Below are 17182 nucleotides of genomic sequence, written 5' to 3' on the forward strand. Positions count from 1 at the left end.
CTGATCTGCTGCCTTCCGCAGACAAAAGGACATCACCCCAAAGTACTGTTATCGAAGATGTCCCACTGTGACACGGTTGACGTCATTCAAGATGACTGCCGTGATGTCAGCTGATGACACGAGTACCACTACCCAAGGTGATTGGAAAGTGCCACACACACACACACCCCGCCAAGCCCTCCACGGTGGGAAGTTTGAATTTTGGAGGGAAGATAGGTCAATTGGGCCACCTCTAAACATCGCACAGTGTAAACCATATTATTATTGCTGTTACCATAATACACCACACACACTGGATGATTTTAAATAAGTCATTTACAACATAAGGAAATTGCAAGAGTTTTATGGCATTGGTGTGGGGTTCCAAACTATGTTTAAACTCATCTGTCATAGTGACGGAATAGCTGATGGCTCAGCATTCCATTCAGACTGATTCCTCATACTGCAGTCATGTACACGATCACTGTTTTGGTGCTATCCACCCGAGAAGGTGCTGTCCATCCACCAAAACTCATTCTCCAACTCAAACAAGCAATATCAGTCAATCTTTCTGTGGTAACTAACAGCGTGCCAGTGCATGGATGGGATGGAAAAGACACCATCGATGAACTCTAATAATAAGCATCACAATTGATAGTGTGAACAATTTTAGCAATTTTACAGTAATTTCAACACTGACCAATGATGTGGCAGCATGTTTCCCTATTTCAGTATCGGTATCTAATTAGTGGGCATCATTGTGAACATGGATAGATGACTGTGCTGTATGTCCATTCATTGTTAATTCTCAAACACATACACAATCAAAGTATATCAGACAGCGCCCTACATATTTCTAACAACTCGAGCATAGTGCATAATTTACGATCTATCTCTGTGTATGAGAGTCACAGAGCATTCTCACAGTCTTAGGGTAAAATTAGAGAGTGAAAGACCCTCATCACACTGGCATTGACCAACCCACCCTGCAGCACCATTACCGAATTAATCTGCAACCGACCAGAAGTAGACTGCTACACTCCATGTCTTGTGGATGAGTGGAGCTTTCAGAGTCCTCATCCTTCAAAGTGCACAAGATTTCTCAAGATGTGCCCATGTCGAGGTGTTTAGTGCTCCTTATCGATGTGTAGTAACAGAGTTCAAAGTGTCGTGATGTAATAGCAGATGGTTAAGAAGAACAAGAAATGAATAATTTTTATGCACAATGGAGCCCCAGACGGATGGAGTTAGATGCATTTTTACATAAATCAACGAAGCTACCAACTCTAAAGTATTGTTCTAGAGTCTAGGATTGATACCTGGAAGGTATTGGTAAGAGAGAACATAAACACATGCACTCCTAAAGCTATAACATTCTGCACTTAAAATGGACTATAATGCTAGACCGCTTGCATTTACAATGTATCAGTTGTATGGAATGTAGTGCTGTTAATATTCCAATGAAATAAATATATTTCAAGTGCAGGACATACATCTTTCTTCCTGGTTTCTCAACAATAAACTACATTATCGAACCGTAAAACAAAAACTACATCCATAAAACATTGGCTCTGTGTAATACGAGTACAATATAGTTTCCTGCAGATGTATAGCACCAGCTGTTCACATCTGATCACGGTTCAGAAATTACACTATGCCTGCATCAGCCCTATATAAAATGCTCATTAGTAACAGCGAATACCTGTTACAAGGAAACAAAGGCATAGCAGCGGCGTCTGACATGCGAAAATTAAGTCATTCCATCACTAACTCTGTAAACAGCACACCTGTCAGGCAAAAGTGTGCAGAGGGATTGCACTGCCTCACAAGCACCTATCACTAACTTAGTTATGACACTGAAGTCTCGATTTTACACCAAAGATGCGACAGGGAGGATGGAGTACATTGCATAAATCAAAGTTCATTTAGAGGAATGTGTCACGTTTCATTACACGAGATGGAAGTCCTCTGATGACCAACAGGTTTATCATTAATGACCAAAAGTAGACAGTGCTTTAAACCACATACAGAACACGTGGCTGTAAGCGAGTAGAACGCTCACTATGTCAGGCGACTGATGCATCCTGACAGAACAGTGGAAAAATTGACCTGCAGCAACTTCTCCCTCTCTAGAATGCATCATCAGTCAACCATTAAATCATACCTCATTATAGCTCCATCTCAATCAATCACCCCATCCACTATCTGTGATACTTTAACGCAGATGCAAGTAAGTTTAGAGACAGATGGTTCTCTGTCTTCCTAAAAAGTGTCATATACAGTAGTCAACTCGTGTGTATCACTGGTACCTCAATAGACATGCAATATAATGTTGCCTCAAGGGAAAAAAATAGACTGCTTCCCTGATTCCCTTCGCTTCAATGTCGACGTTTTCTTAGATTCCTCTTGCTGCTGCATACTTGTTCCTATGTACAAAAATTGTTCAGCGTGAACCAGAAGATACACAAGTACTTCAATTTCCCCACATTTCAGTGTATATTTGGTCAATTTATAGCTATTCACCTGTCATTTTTTGCAATTCAATTGATTTTTCTATGTCGGTTCTATCCACGCGATCATGACATAACCTCTTGTTCTGTGTTCTAAAATTGCTTGTAAATGTCGCACAAATGCCAACACCTAAGCCAATTGCACTGATCAGAATGTGTTATATAGCACTGTACTTGATTGTGTCCAGTCGCCTCCACATTTGTAGAGCTTTTTCTCCGTTTTCTGTATGTTTGTGTTTCCACAGGATCAGTCTCTGATTGCAGTGGTCGCTGCAGTGGAAAATGAAGTAAGATCGGAATTTAGCATCCCATTGACAATGACATAATTAGAGAGAGCAAAAGCTTAGATTGATGGATGCAAGATGGAGAAATAGGTCATGTTCTTTTCAAAAGAATCATCCTGGATTCGTCTTAAGCAATTTAAGAAAACCATGAAAGACTTAAATCTGGATGAACAGACGGGAATTTGAACTGCAGCTCTCTTACTTTGAGTCCAGTTGTGATGTGCCCCTTACCTGTTGCTGATGTCGCACTTGGTCTTACATATCTTGAAGTCTGGTAACTTGATCTACTGAAAGATATTCTGGAAACTGTTACTGTGCAGGGTAGTTGCAAATGATGTAGACCACACAATAGATGAATTTTAAAAGTGATTCATCCCACTTTATTTGCACTGTAATGCTGCTGATGACTATTTCAAGTTTTACAGATTGCAGTTTACACAGTCAAGGAGACACACATCTCTTCCTTTGTAAACATGCCCAGAAGAAAACTCAACTAGCCATTAATCAGACCATTTGTTGAACTTCACAATGCCATAAAGTATAGTGACAGGAATGTGAAAGTAGCAGTGCACAGTAATTAACTTATAGTAATATAGTAGTACATAGTTTTTGTGGATCGTGAGCATTTTCAGATTAAGTATTTACTGGCTCATAAGACCCTAAGACATTGTGGTTTCCACTGAAATTAGCCATTGACAACATTATAGTGCAAATAAAGTGGAATGAACCACTTTTGAAATTCATATATTGTGTGGCCTACATCATGTTTACATAAATAGTTGTTGCTCTTATGATGTTGGGGTGCAAACTTAAAACTGCATAGATTTTTAGCATTCACTTCCTTACCATGGACATTTTTATACTGACACTGATATGTTAGCATCAGATCAGATCAGGTAAGTGCAGATTTTCACATGAACTGACATAATGATATTATCTGTGTGTTGACCAGTCACAGACTAACCATTTTGGGGGAGGTATTGTAACGATTCATGTTGAATGTTACTTAAGTTTCTTCTGCCTCATCCATTGATGAAGGAATGGGAAATTTTCAGGCTTCACAAAATTTTATTCACATTAATTGACATGCCAACTGCACACTCATCATGTAAACAAAACACGGACAGACTTCACTGATCTCTTTGAGTTCCAAAAGTAACTTCAAAAACTGACTGACAAAACAACAACTCAACAACTAACTCAAAGCCTCTCTGCATCGCCTTATATAGAATTTTAACAATAGCTTCCAAAATAAAGCATTATAAATTTTGTACAATTTTGATGTTACAAATAAAATTTACAAAATGTAAAGAAACTGATGTTGCAGGCGAATAAGGTATAAAATACAATATTGAATGACAATCTTTTATAGTAATATCTTTAGTTTTCCATAGGAAAATCATTCTGAATATTATTTCATAAGTTAGTTAATTTCAGATAACTAGAATATGTTCTTGAAAAGTTGGAAATAGCTGCTTTCTAATGAGTGGTACTGGGACCTCCTATGCTTCCCATTAGCTTAAAACATTTTCTAATGATTTGATGTTGTTGTAACTTCAATTAGCTGTACCTTTTAATTACTCAGTCTTCCAGTAAAGACACTTGGATCATTGCAATCAGGAAGATGAATATAAATAACTGAACTGTAAATTTAAAGGGAATTTTTTATAAATAACGATTTGACACGTCAGTACGTATTACATGTTACATGTGCAGCTGCATTAGATATAGAACAAAAGAGTGAAAAATTTTACTTATTTGTGGGAGCAGAAAATATAACAAATGAAGCAAGTTTCCAAACTTAATACATTTCAGTCTATTACCACTATGCCACCTCACTTGGTCTCTGCATCAAACTGTCATTGTGTGATGATACTATAGCTATGGAGTGCCCCTGCATTGTTTGAAACACATAAAACCCTTAGGCATATCCACCCCTTAGTGATGAGGGCAAACACAATTCTAGTAATGTACCACCAGGGTAGACAGTGTAAGTTCCTCAATCACCACAGATCTGGTGGTGGTGGTGGTTGTCTATTTCCATTGGCTTCTGAGCCTTCAACACCTGGTTCAGTAGTTGAAATGGTGAATGCTATGTTTGGAAACAGATGCAACCATTCAGCTTCAGTAATTGAGAGAGTATGTGTTGTCATTAGTTGCATAGTTTTTGAAGGACTATCATCTCCATCTCCTCTGATCCATTCTGATTAGATTGCATATGGTCTGCTCCAGTAATTGTGACACATTACTCATATTGAGCTTTCCGTACTCAGACCAACTCACTTGTAAATGCTGTTTTTTGGTCCCAGTAACATTGCCAGTGATTTTTCACATTGTGAGCAGTCTTGTTCTTCATATATAGATCCTGAATATTCTAGTCTTGCATCTCATCTCAGTTAACTATGGCTAACATGGTGTAAGGAGGGAGGAGATGCCCGCCATTGTGCAGACTGTCAGAGTTCTGCTAGTAAATGTACTTTAAAATCTACACTGCCCTCAGACTCATAAAGGAGATGAGCAGCAATTACCTGCTTTAATGTGTCCCATGCAGCCCTCTTTACAAACTCAATATGCTCTTAAGGTCTTATGCCTCCTAGTGATCCACTGTGGGATGAGACTCCTATGAAAATCGAAGAAGTGGCATTACAATGGCTGTATGTAAGTGAACACACTATCCAATCGGAAATCAGTTTTAAAACTAGCAATCTCAGATCACCATGCAGTACAGCTTAAATTGGAACGCCATGAGGCCCCCACTGTCACCACAAAGCAACAGTTTGTAACTAAAAGAATAATGTATAATGACAACATAAATAGACTGAACTGGATGCTAGCACAAATAAAATGGTTTGAAAATAATAGCTTTTCATATGATAACTTTGCTGCTGACTTCTATTACTGCTTTGATACCACATGACCAGTTGTAATCACAAAAATGAAACAAACAAAAGATATAAACAAAAATATTTGGGTAAATAGTAATGTCACTGAAGCGAGGGAAAAATTAAAACTACTCCACAGTGCAATGCTGAATAATAGAGATATTCCTGAGCTAAAGGAAGCCTTCAAAATATATCAAGCACACTATAAGGACTTACTTACACAGACCAGGAGCAACTATGTTGCAAATAAGCTTCAAAACTCACTCAACGTAACTACTGGCATCTGGGCAGTCATAAACAGTTTTAGAACCGGCAATGACAAATCCTGTATGGACTTTACTATTAACCACAATGGCATGCTCATAAAAGACCAACTGGAAATTGCAAATATTTTTAATGAATATTTTTCTTCCGTAGGGGAAGCCATAAATGATAAACGTAAAAACATGCACTACAGTTTTAAAGGTAATACATGTGACCATAGTATATATCTAGCCCCCACAAACTGTGCAGAAATAATGGGCATCATTAGCTCTCTAAAACCCTCTAATTCAGCTGGGCATGATGGCCTAAATACTAATGTTTTAAAAGCCTGTAGCCAAAATGTCTCTGTACCTCTGTCTGCAGCAGTCAACAATATAATAGAATCAGGCACCTTTCCAGACAGACTAAAAATAGCACAGGTAACACCCATTTTTAAGAAAGGTGACAACAACAAAATAGAAAACTACAGACCAGTCTCAATCCTTCCTGTCTTTTCCAAAATAGTTGAGAAAGTTATGTACAACAGGATTATAAACTTTCTTAACAAACACAACGTGATGTTCGAAAATCAAAATGGATTCGTAAAAGGTAAATCAACTAGCACTGCAGCTGCTCAACTAATTGAAGAGGTGTTAGGGGGTATCGAAAGCAAGGAACATGTGGCAGGTGTATACCTAGACCTGGAAAAAGCCTTTGATTGTGTGAACGTTGACATCCTATTAGACAAGCTATGGAGCATGGGCATTAGAGGCGCTGCTTATGACCTAATAAAGTGTTACATGAGCAATAGAAAGCAGTTTGTTCTACTTAAAACGGAAAGTGGTGCCTACAAATCAGAGATCACTTGCATAAAATATGGGGTGCCCCAGGGCTCGGTATTGGGCCCCCTTCTTTTCTTGATCTATGTAAATGATATTAAATCCTGTACTATAAATTCCAAAATTGTTCTGTATGCCGATGACACGTCCATTGTATGTAAAAAGGAATCATGTAATTAACTAGAGGCCGAGTGTAATAATGTGACAAAAGAAATTGTTCAGTTTTTTAATGAAAGCCACTTAAATGTAAGCACCAGTAAAACATGTTTGATGGAGTTTAACAAAAGTAGTTTGAATAATTAAATTGAATTACACATGGGCAACGACTTGGTAAAGAAAGAGTCTAGTGTAAAATTCCTTGGCATAACAATCCAAAGCAACCTGAAATGGGACACACATATTGACTCTCTAGCAACTAAGTTGTCAAAAAATATATTTGCAATCAGTACTATTAGCAAGTTCTGTAGAGACACCGTAGTCCTAAAGACTGCATACCATGCTCTTTTCTCCTCTCAATTGAATTACGGTATTGAAATTTTGGGGGCAACAACCAAAGCTAATCTAGATGAGCTACTCATTCTTCAAAAAAGGGGTGTGAGAATAATCTGTGGAGCAAAATATAGGGAATCTTGTCGCAACTTGTTTCCAAAAACAGAGGTGTGAACTGTTATAAACACATACATTCTAAAAGCCATATTGCTTGTGAAAAGACTGCACCCAAACACTTATTCAGATTTCCACCAGTACAATACTAGAAATAAAGAAAGATTTTACATTGGCAGCCACAGAACAGCACTTTATGAAAAGGGGCCTCAGTATGCAGGTATAAAATTAGCTAATGTACTGCCTAGAGGAGTCATGGCTCTTCCTACAATTAAACTGAAACATCAGCTTAAGAAATTTTTAGTAAAACACCCTTTCTACACATTAGAAGAGTACCATACTTATATGAAGAACAACAAATGCTCTGTGAAATTATGTGAATAGAAATAAGTAAATACCTTATTGTAATTTTGTTGTAAATTAATGACGTATTCAGAAGAATGTGTCTTGTGTATTGTACAAATAACTTTAATCATTACTGTTTCTTTGTACATGTGCAATGTACCATTCGATGTTGAATAAAGCTATTATTATTATTATTATTATTATTAAATTTTAGGAATGCAATTCTGTTGGTTATTGATGTTTCAGTGTTAAAATATCCACTCATCCATGCTGCACTTCTCCATTCGGAATGTTAATATTTAGCTCTTCCAGTGTCCTCACACTATTATCCCTCTATAATCCTCTGTAGAACTTTGCTACATGCTCTAATGTGCATTGAGAGTGGATAAAACAATTGAGTTTAATAATGCTGCACTCCTAATTGTCATACTGAAATGTCCATCATCATATGAATAAAGTAAGATAATATAATGAGATTCCACTGTCACAGTAATCTGTGAACATAGCTGACAAACTTTGTGACCGCATTTTTGTCATTCATTAGGATAACTCTCAATATGGGATTTGTGTGCCCAGTGGTTATCTTGCCCACTGGTGTATGCTGAGAAACTGTGCCTAGCTTAGTACAGGCTCCAGTAGACATGACACGTCTGCAGCCTTTTATGGAATGTCACTGTTCGTGTCCTCTCACAAGGGAGTAACCTTGAGCATTTTGGCAAGGAAACCACACCAGCTGGCCACTATTCAATTCAGTTCAATTCAATTTATTAGCATCCTTGTAGTATAACATCAAAATGACATAGGACTAGCCAATAAACATTACAATTTAAAAGACATGTACATGAAAATTTATAATTGACTTTAACTGTCACTTAGACATTACAATTTTAATAGAACTATTAGAACATTAACATAAAAATACACAAGTAGGGTAACAACACACAAAAAAAAAGCTAGTGATTCTCACATCAAAGATTATTTCCATTCTTACATTAACACTGTTTCACACTTTCATAGAAACAGCAAGTATTTAAATGTGAGCAATTACACATATTTATTATATCAGGGAAATATTAACTGCACTTTTATTGTCAATGATTCATAAACTCTTCAATACTGTAAAAACTATTGCTCAAGAACATGTTTTTTAATTCTCTTTTAAATATGTGCAGTTTTGCCATTATTTTTAGTTCTTTGGGGAGAGCACTGTAGAGGATTTTGGGTTGGTATAGTACACTTTTATGATACATAGGTGTTTTATGAATTTCTCTGTGGAAATCATTCATGCATTTATGCATTTGTCACATGTACATGTTTCACTTCAACCAACCACAGTAGATCCCATGTGCCACTTCTGGTGTTGCAGTGACAGAAGTCTGCCACCCAACTTACCGCACACTGCTGAGCTTGCTCTACAATATGTCGTACCCACTGGGGCAGCTTACACTACCTGTCATTGCGTACTATCTGCGTGACTGGCAGAAACTGCAGCTAGCCATATCGATACCTGCCGTGCTGCTCATTTTCAACATCTGGTGAGTAATATTTCCTACTTCAAACATGCAATGTTTTTTAATGTTTCCCATACAACTGAACGTTGTTATATTTCATTTACAACTAGACAAATTAATTATTTTTCACAGACATACTGGTATTATTATCAGTTACAATAATGATAAAATAACAAGGGGAAAGACACATTATCATTTCAAAGAAAGACTGAAATGAAGGTGATTTTGTGTAAGTAGTTTATCCCTTAACATTCAGAAAGCACATCTTATTCAATTCTGTAAATTGGATAATATAAATTTTGTATACACACATAGATGAGAATTTTACTGAAGGAAACAGGTTGTTAAAAATGGGTAAACAATAGATTTAGTGACAAATTCTCTTACTCTTTTTGGATGTTTGCACCACATGTTAAAATATTCTTGTTATCTTATATTTTGGAAAGAAGGTTTTCATTTCACAAAAGAAGTGTGTCATAAGAATATTATGTGGGGCTTATCCATCCTAATAATGCAGAAATATTTTTAACTTATTGATTGATTGATTACTTAATTGTATCAAGAGACAAATACACTGAAAAACTTTAATATTATAAGGAGATGCCAGCTGCTGTGAATCAGTATGTTGGAAGAGCTCCCAAGAGTCTTGTACCTGTGATACATGTATCAGAGGTATCTTAAATACCATCCTGCTCCGTGGATCCGGTCTCCTATGCAGAAAGTACAGGATTTGTCATTACTCAATAACTTGACTGGGAGTGGTGTGTCAATGGTAGGTCCAGGTGTCCTGTATATGGTGGATGGGAACCAGGGAGGACTCTGGGCATTGTACCAATCTCCTTAATCAACAAGTCTAAGGTGCTAACAAAGAGATAGAGGGGCTGGCCAGTACTTACCTCAGGTCAGTACAGCCGATAGATACACATAAAACAGAACTGAAAATTTACATTCCTAGCTTTCGGAACTTTGTTCCTTCATCAGGGAGGAGAGAGGGGAAAAAAGGGAAGAAGGGAAAGTGGATTCAGTTACTCACAACCCAGGTTATGAAGCAACAGGGAAAGGTAAACAGGGAGGGTAGCAAGGATGGAGGCATGGTTGTCAGAGGGAAGCCAAAGATATTCTACTGTAAGTACTGTGCCAGCTTCAAACCAAAGAGGATGCATACAGAAGTAAAGAGGTATATAGTATAAAGATAAACACAACTATGTAGGATGAAAAGATGCGTGAATGGCTAAAGAGGAAAGGGAAAGAGGAGAAGACTGAAGAGTGAATGGGAGTGAGGTTGTTTAACGTAGGTTCATCCCGCCATCCCCCTGGACTGAACCTACGTTAAACAACCTCACTCCCATTCACTCTTCAGTCTTCTCCTCTTTCCCTTTCCTCTTTAGCCATTCACACATCTTTTCATCCTACATAGTTGTGTTTATCTTTATACTATATACCTCTTTACTTCTGTATGCATCCTCTTTGGTTTGAAGCTGGCACAGTACTTACAGTAGAATATCTTTGGCTTTCCTCTGACAACCATGCCTCCATCCTTGCTACCCTCCCTGTTTACCTTTCCCTGTTGCTTCATAACCTGGGTTGTGAGTAACTGAATCCACTTTCCCTTCTTCCCTTTTTTCCCCTCTCTCCTCCCTGATGAAGGAACAAAGTTCCGAAAGCTAGGAATGTAAATTTTCAGTACTGTTTTATGTGTGTCTATCGGCTGTACTGAGCTGAGGTAAGTACTGGCCAGCCCCTCTATCTCTTTGTTAGTATTTGTTTCACATCTTATATGAGATTTTCCATTAATCATTTAAGTCTAAGGTGCTGTCTTTCATGGAAACTGAAACTGAGCCAGCAGGAATCACTTCACTTGTTTTGAGGAAACCTGTTTTGTCTGGTGTCAGGACGCAGCAGATGCAAAAGGGTAGTGGTCTATTAACCATCAGCAGTTCAAGTCTCTCAACAACTACCACTCAGTTAGTCTGATGAATGTACTTCATAAACTGCTCTAGAGGATGATTAGCTTCAGATTATGTTGGGTACCCAAATCTCGGGGCCTTTTGCCCCTGTATCAGTGTGGCTTCTGGGCAGGATGATCTCCAACTGACCATTTACTCAAGTTGGAAACAGCCATCTGACAGGCTTTTAGTAACTGCCGGCACCTTGTCACAGTCTCGATGTTGTAGCACGGTCCCATTTCTTGGGCCTTATTTTTTATAAAAAGCTGACATAACTGCTCCATATTTGTCAACTAAAGACTGCATGGATGCCAAAGTTTAATGCTCTCTGCCTCCTGGCCCACACATCTTGGGGTGCAGACCACATCACTCTTCTCCATCTTTACTGTGCTCTAGTCTTGTCCAGACTAGGTTATGGGAGTCAGGTTTATAGCTCAGCAGCTCCTTCCACTTTGCAACTGCTTGAAACTGTTCACCATTGTGGGGTGCATCTGGCTATTGCTGCCTTTTGCACTAGTCCCATTGACAGTCTCCTCACAGAAGCAGGGATTCCTCCTCTACAGATATGACAGAGCCAACTCCTGGTTTCTTATGCTATCGCCATTCGCCAATTCCCTGACCGTCCCATGTACCCTGTCCTCTTTGCCAATGAGGGATGTCTCCCTCCTGACATCCACCCATGGGTGAGATTGCCGGTTGGCATGTGTCTCACTTGTCTCAGTCAGGATCTCCATCTCCACTGACTGGAATGCACCTTGTGTCTTTTATCCCATATCCTTGGATGGTGCCTGGACAAGGGATTAGGACCGATGTATTCCAAAGTCGTAAGATCTCTGTCGCCACTATGGTTCGTTGGCATCTTTTATGTGCCCACCTTGCAGAGCTCCATGGTGCCATCATCATCTACACTGATGGTTCTAAGACAGTCAATAAGGTGGGATATGCTTCAGAGTCTCCTACTGGCTTAGAACACCATTTATTGCCATGATAGTGTGTTTACAGCAGAGCTTCTAGCCATTCACAGAGCCCTCCATTTTGTTTCCCAGGCCTCCCTCCACAGTGTTTTAATTTGTTCAGTCTCAATAAGCAGCCTGCAGGCTATCAACTCTAGTCACCCTTTGGTCTCTGCTATCCATGACCTTTTCTCTGTCCTTGGCCATGCCACCTGCCCAGTTGTGTTTCTCTGGGTACCAAGTCATGTGGGCAGCCCTGGGAATGAACTGCCTGATTGTGTGGCTGGAGAAGCAGATACTTACCTGTCATTCCCTTTCACGATTCCAGCTATGGATATGCAGATCTACATCAAATCTCTGTTTGCATAAAAATCGAATGACATCTGTTGCACTACTGCTCATAGTAATAAACTCTGCACAATCAAGGAGTCTACTTCAGTTTGGTGCTCTTCCTTCTGCTCCTCTTAGGAGTAGTCCACTGTTTTATGCTGTCTATGCATTGGTTGTACTAGGCTCACCCACTGTTTCCTCCTACATAACGAACCACCCCCACAATGTGATGGTGGAGCCATACTGATAGCATCCAATGTATTGGTGGAATGTACCCTTCTTTTGGCCCCTCATACTAAGTATAATCTTCCCAATTCCTTAAATTTAACATTAGCAGATGACTGACAGATGGTTGAACTGGCCCTCAGTTTCCTCCATGAAAGTGGTTTTTATTTCCAGATATATGGTTTTGTTTTATTCTTGGAGCAGGGGCATGGTGGTTGTGGTTGGGACCTCTATTTGTGTCTTCTCAGTCTGGGACCCCATGACCACTCCCCAATGGAAATCCCACCTCTTTTTTCCAGTTTTTAGATTTGGTCTCACCTTTTATGTTTTTGACTGTGTATTTTTTAACTTCATTGTTTTATCATTTGACTCCCCTGACTAGATCAGTCCACTTTTAGTATACCCTCTTTCTTCTGTGCCTAACTTCAGAACTGTGAGACTGATGACCTCATGTGTGGTCCCATAAACCTTCTCAATTAATCAATCAGTCAGCAGTTCAAACTTGTGATAAATGATGGTACCTGTTATGGAAATGACAGCAAGGGACAGGAAAGGACACCAGATGCACTCGGTGCGTATGCCTGGGGGCCTCATTTAACATGTTGAAGGGGCTATACCAGCAGCTATTGACGGAAGAGAGTGCAATGAAATGCAGATTGTGACACACTTTGCAAAAAATGATGCTCATCATCTGAGCTCATTCTCGGTTCGTTCCAGAAACTGGTAGAGAAAGTTGAGAACACCAGCCTTGCACATGGAGTTTCAGCGGTGCCCATAATTTTGCAGCACTGTCCCCAGAACTGATCGTGGCCCTTTGGTTCTGAGTCAAGTGGAAGACTGAATCAGATACTTTGAAAGTTCTGTGATGCCAAGCTGTGATTGCCTTGACTTGGCCCGTAGGGTTTGAGAACTGTAGGGTCCCCCTAAATAGCTAAATAGGTCATGCGCGTGCACTACATGTGAGAGGCTGCTACTCAGGTAGCTGACTGTGTGGGGTCCACACAAGGTTTTTTTAAAGTTAGGTGACTCTCCACCAAATCCAGATAATGATAGCTGTAGAAAATCCAGAAGTATCAGTGTAAGAATAAAAGAAATGCTTCTCACAAGTGAGAGTACTAAAAGCCTAATGGTGAACTGCCGAAGCATTCACAACAGTGCCAGAGTTTGAAGCACTCTTGAAGAGCAGTGAAGCTCAAATAATACTAGGTACAGAGAGCTGGTTGAAATCTGAAATTAATAGCAGTGAGATTCTTGAGATAAATTTAAGAGTATATATAAAGGATAGGAAATCGGAAATAGAGTTGGTGTTTCTGTCACAGTAGACAAGAGACTCCGACTGACCAAGGTACAAATTAAAGCTGCATGTCAGAGTGTGTGGGCAAGACTCATATCAGGGGTGGGCATAAAATAATGATTGGATCCTTCTATCGCCCACCAGATTCCTCTCCTGATGTAACCAAAACCTTCAGAGAAAACTTCAGTTCACTTGTAAGTAAGTTCCCAATCATACTGTAATGAATGGTGGAGACTTTAATCATACAAAAATTAATTGGAAAAATTAAAGTTTTGTTAATGGTGGGCATGATAAGACATCCTGTGAAACTTTACTAGATGCCTTCTCTGAAAACTTCATTGAACAAATCGGTAGGAACCCCACTCATAATGGAAATACATTGGATCTACTGGCAACAAAAAGACCAGACATCTTTGAGGATGTCCACATTGAAACTGGTATCAGTGACCATGATATGGTAGTGGTTACTATAATTACCAGGGAATAAAGGACAACTAAAACAAGCAGAATATGTTCAGTAAACCAGATAAAAAAAATCAATAGTGTCCTATCTCAGTGAGGAACCTGAAACTTTCAGCACAGGACAGGAGCATAGAGAGGAACTCTAGCTCATGTTTAAAAGAGTAGTTGACCATGCACTGGACAGATGAGTACCCAGCAGACCAGTACATAATGGGAGGGAACCTCCATCATATACAGTAACCGTAAAGAAACTTCTAAAGAAAAATCTAAAGAAACAGATTACTGCATAATAGGTGTAAAACGAAGTGCAGGGCTGTAGATAGACATGCTGAATGAAACGCATTTGGCTGCCAAGAGATCTATGCATGATGCCTTCAGTGATTACCATAGCAGAATATTGTCAAATGATCTTTCATAGACCTCAAAGAAATTCTGATCATACATAAATGCTGTTAGTGGCACCAAAGTTAGTGTCCAGTCCCTAGTCAATGAGAAAAGAACTGAAATTGAGGGTTACAAAGAAAAATCTGAAATGCTTAACTACATTTTCAAATGTCACTTTACAAAGAAAAACCTAAGAGAATTGCCCCAATTTAATCTTCATACTGCTGAAAAGATATATGAAATTAATATTAGTACCAGTGATGTTGAGAAACAACTGAAATCATTAAAATTGAACAAAGCTCCAGAGCCCGATGGAAACCCTGTCAGATTCTATACTGAATTTGGGACTGACTTAGCCCCTCTTCTAACTAACATCTACAGTAGATTTCTTGAACAAAATACTACACCCAGTTCTTGGAAAAAGGCACAGGTCACACCTGACTACAAGAAGGATAGTAGAAGTGATACACAAAACTACTGTCCAATATCCTCGACATCAATTTGTTGTACAGGTCACACTTTCCTCATATGACAAACTGAAAGCCTTGAATCAAAGCAATCAGATAGGTTCTGTATTTCTTGATTTCCAAAAAGCATATGACTTGATACCACACCTATGCTTATTGTCAATAGTATGATTGTATAGAGTATCGAGTGAAATTTGTGACAGGATTGAGGACTTTTTGGTAGGGAGGATGCAACATGTTATCTTGAATGGAGAGTCATAGTCAGATGTAGAAATAAGTTAAATTGTGCCCCAGGAAGGGGTACTGTGACCCTTGCTGTTCATGTAGTATATTAATGACCTTTCAGGCAGTGTTAATAATAAAATCAGGAGGATGCATTTACCTATAATGAAGTACTATCTGAAAGAAGCTGTATAAATAAGATTTCAAAGTAGTGCAGAGATTGGCAACTTGCTCTAAATGTTCAGAAACATGAAATTTTGCATTTTACAAAATGAAAAAATGTTATCATATGGCTTTAATATCAGTGAGTCACTCTTGGAATCAATTAACTCATATAAATACCTGGGTGCAACAATTTGTAGGGATATGAAATGGAATGATCACATAAGTTCAGTTACAGGTAAAGCATGTGGTAAACTATAGTTTAGTGGTAGATTGCTAATGGGGACTCCTAACAGGGAAGTTCAATCAATCTATAAAGTAGATTGCTTACAAATCATTCGTGTGAACAGTTGTAGAATATTGCTCAAATGTGTGGCACTTATACCAAATAGGACTAATAGTGGATATTGAACATATACAGTGGCATGCAACATGAATTGTCACAGGTTTGTTTAATCCATGGGAGAGTGTCATAGAGATACAGAAGAAACTGAACTGGAAGACTCTTTAACATAAACGTACGCTATCCTGAGAAAGTCTATTAACAAAGTTTAGAGTCAAGAACCGGCTTTAAATGATTACTGTAGGAATATACTACAACCCCTTATGTATTGCTCACATAGGCATCATGAAGATAAGATAAGAAAAGAATAATTACTGTATGCTCAGAGGCATTCAAAATAACATTCTTCCCACGCTCCATAAGTGAATGGAACAGGATGAAACACTAATAACTGGTACAAAGGGTTGTATCCTCTGCCATGCACCATATGGTAGTTTCCAGAATATAGATGTATATGTAGAATGGCTGTTCTATTCATTCTTTCAGTTGAGAAATTCAAAGTACTGCTAATACACACAAAGAAGTAGATGGTTTTTTATCTCATCTTTCTTTGAGAATTGTTATAACTTGGTTAATCAGGGAGGCATTATGCACAAAAAATTAACAAATCAAACAATAAAGTAAAAATTAAATGGAACATCATAAGAGAGACAAACAGGACCGTAAAATCAGAACAAGCAGGGATGTCACAGTCCTCTGGTAATGGTAGAGGCCACAATAAACAAAAAGTTGAAGCCTTATATTTCAATGAATTTTTTTCTCACTATAGCTGAAGAAAGAGGGTACCATAACAGTCAGTCTTCCACAGAAGCCATAGAGCTACTTAATTACATGTAAATTCAATGAAAAGTAGCACTTCATTTCAAAATCACAACTCCTAAAGAAATTTTAAAAAATGACTTACAAGCTTTCTCACCTGGATATGATGATGTATCAGTAGGATACATCATCATAGTCACATATGGTGCTATTTGTGCAACCAGTCGGTTAAAACTGGGATATTTTCAGATACACTCAAACATAAGGCAGTGATGCCAGTCCACAAAACTGGAGTGAGGCATGTAATATTTAACCATTAGCCCATCTCTCTGGTGCTAGTGTTCTCAAAGGTATTTGAGAAAAAAATACATGGTAAGGTTTATAACCACACTACACCGAATGTCTTACTAACAGCTACACACTTTAGGTCTTGTAAGGT

At 38.6% G+C, this 17182-nt stretch overlaps 1 protein-coding gene across 2 annotated transcripts in view; it reads left to right on the forward strand.

The window, feature by feature from the left end:
* The window catches only part of LOC126419179 (organic cation transporter protein), a 489944-nt gene that overhangs the window by 441218 nt on the left and 31544 nt on the right, over positions 1–17182 (forward strand). For both annotated transcript variants that reach the window (XM_050086308.1, XM_050086309.1), the window contains exon 6: positions 9052–9220. In XM_050086308.1, the coding sequence (XP_049942265.1) occupies positions 9052–9220 (169 nt within the window). The remainder of the gene's footprint in view (positions 1–9051; positions 9221–17182) is intronic.

The sequence above is a fragment of the Schistocerca serialis genome, chromosome 9 (assembly GCF_023864345.2).
Source record: "Schistocerca serialis cubense isolate TAMUIC-IGC-003099 chromosome 9, iqSchSeri2.2, whole genome shotgun sequence".
NCBI classification, from domain to species: Eukaryota; Metazoa; Arthropoda; class Insecta; order Orthoptera; family Acrididae; genus Schistocerca; species Schistocerca serialis.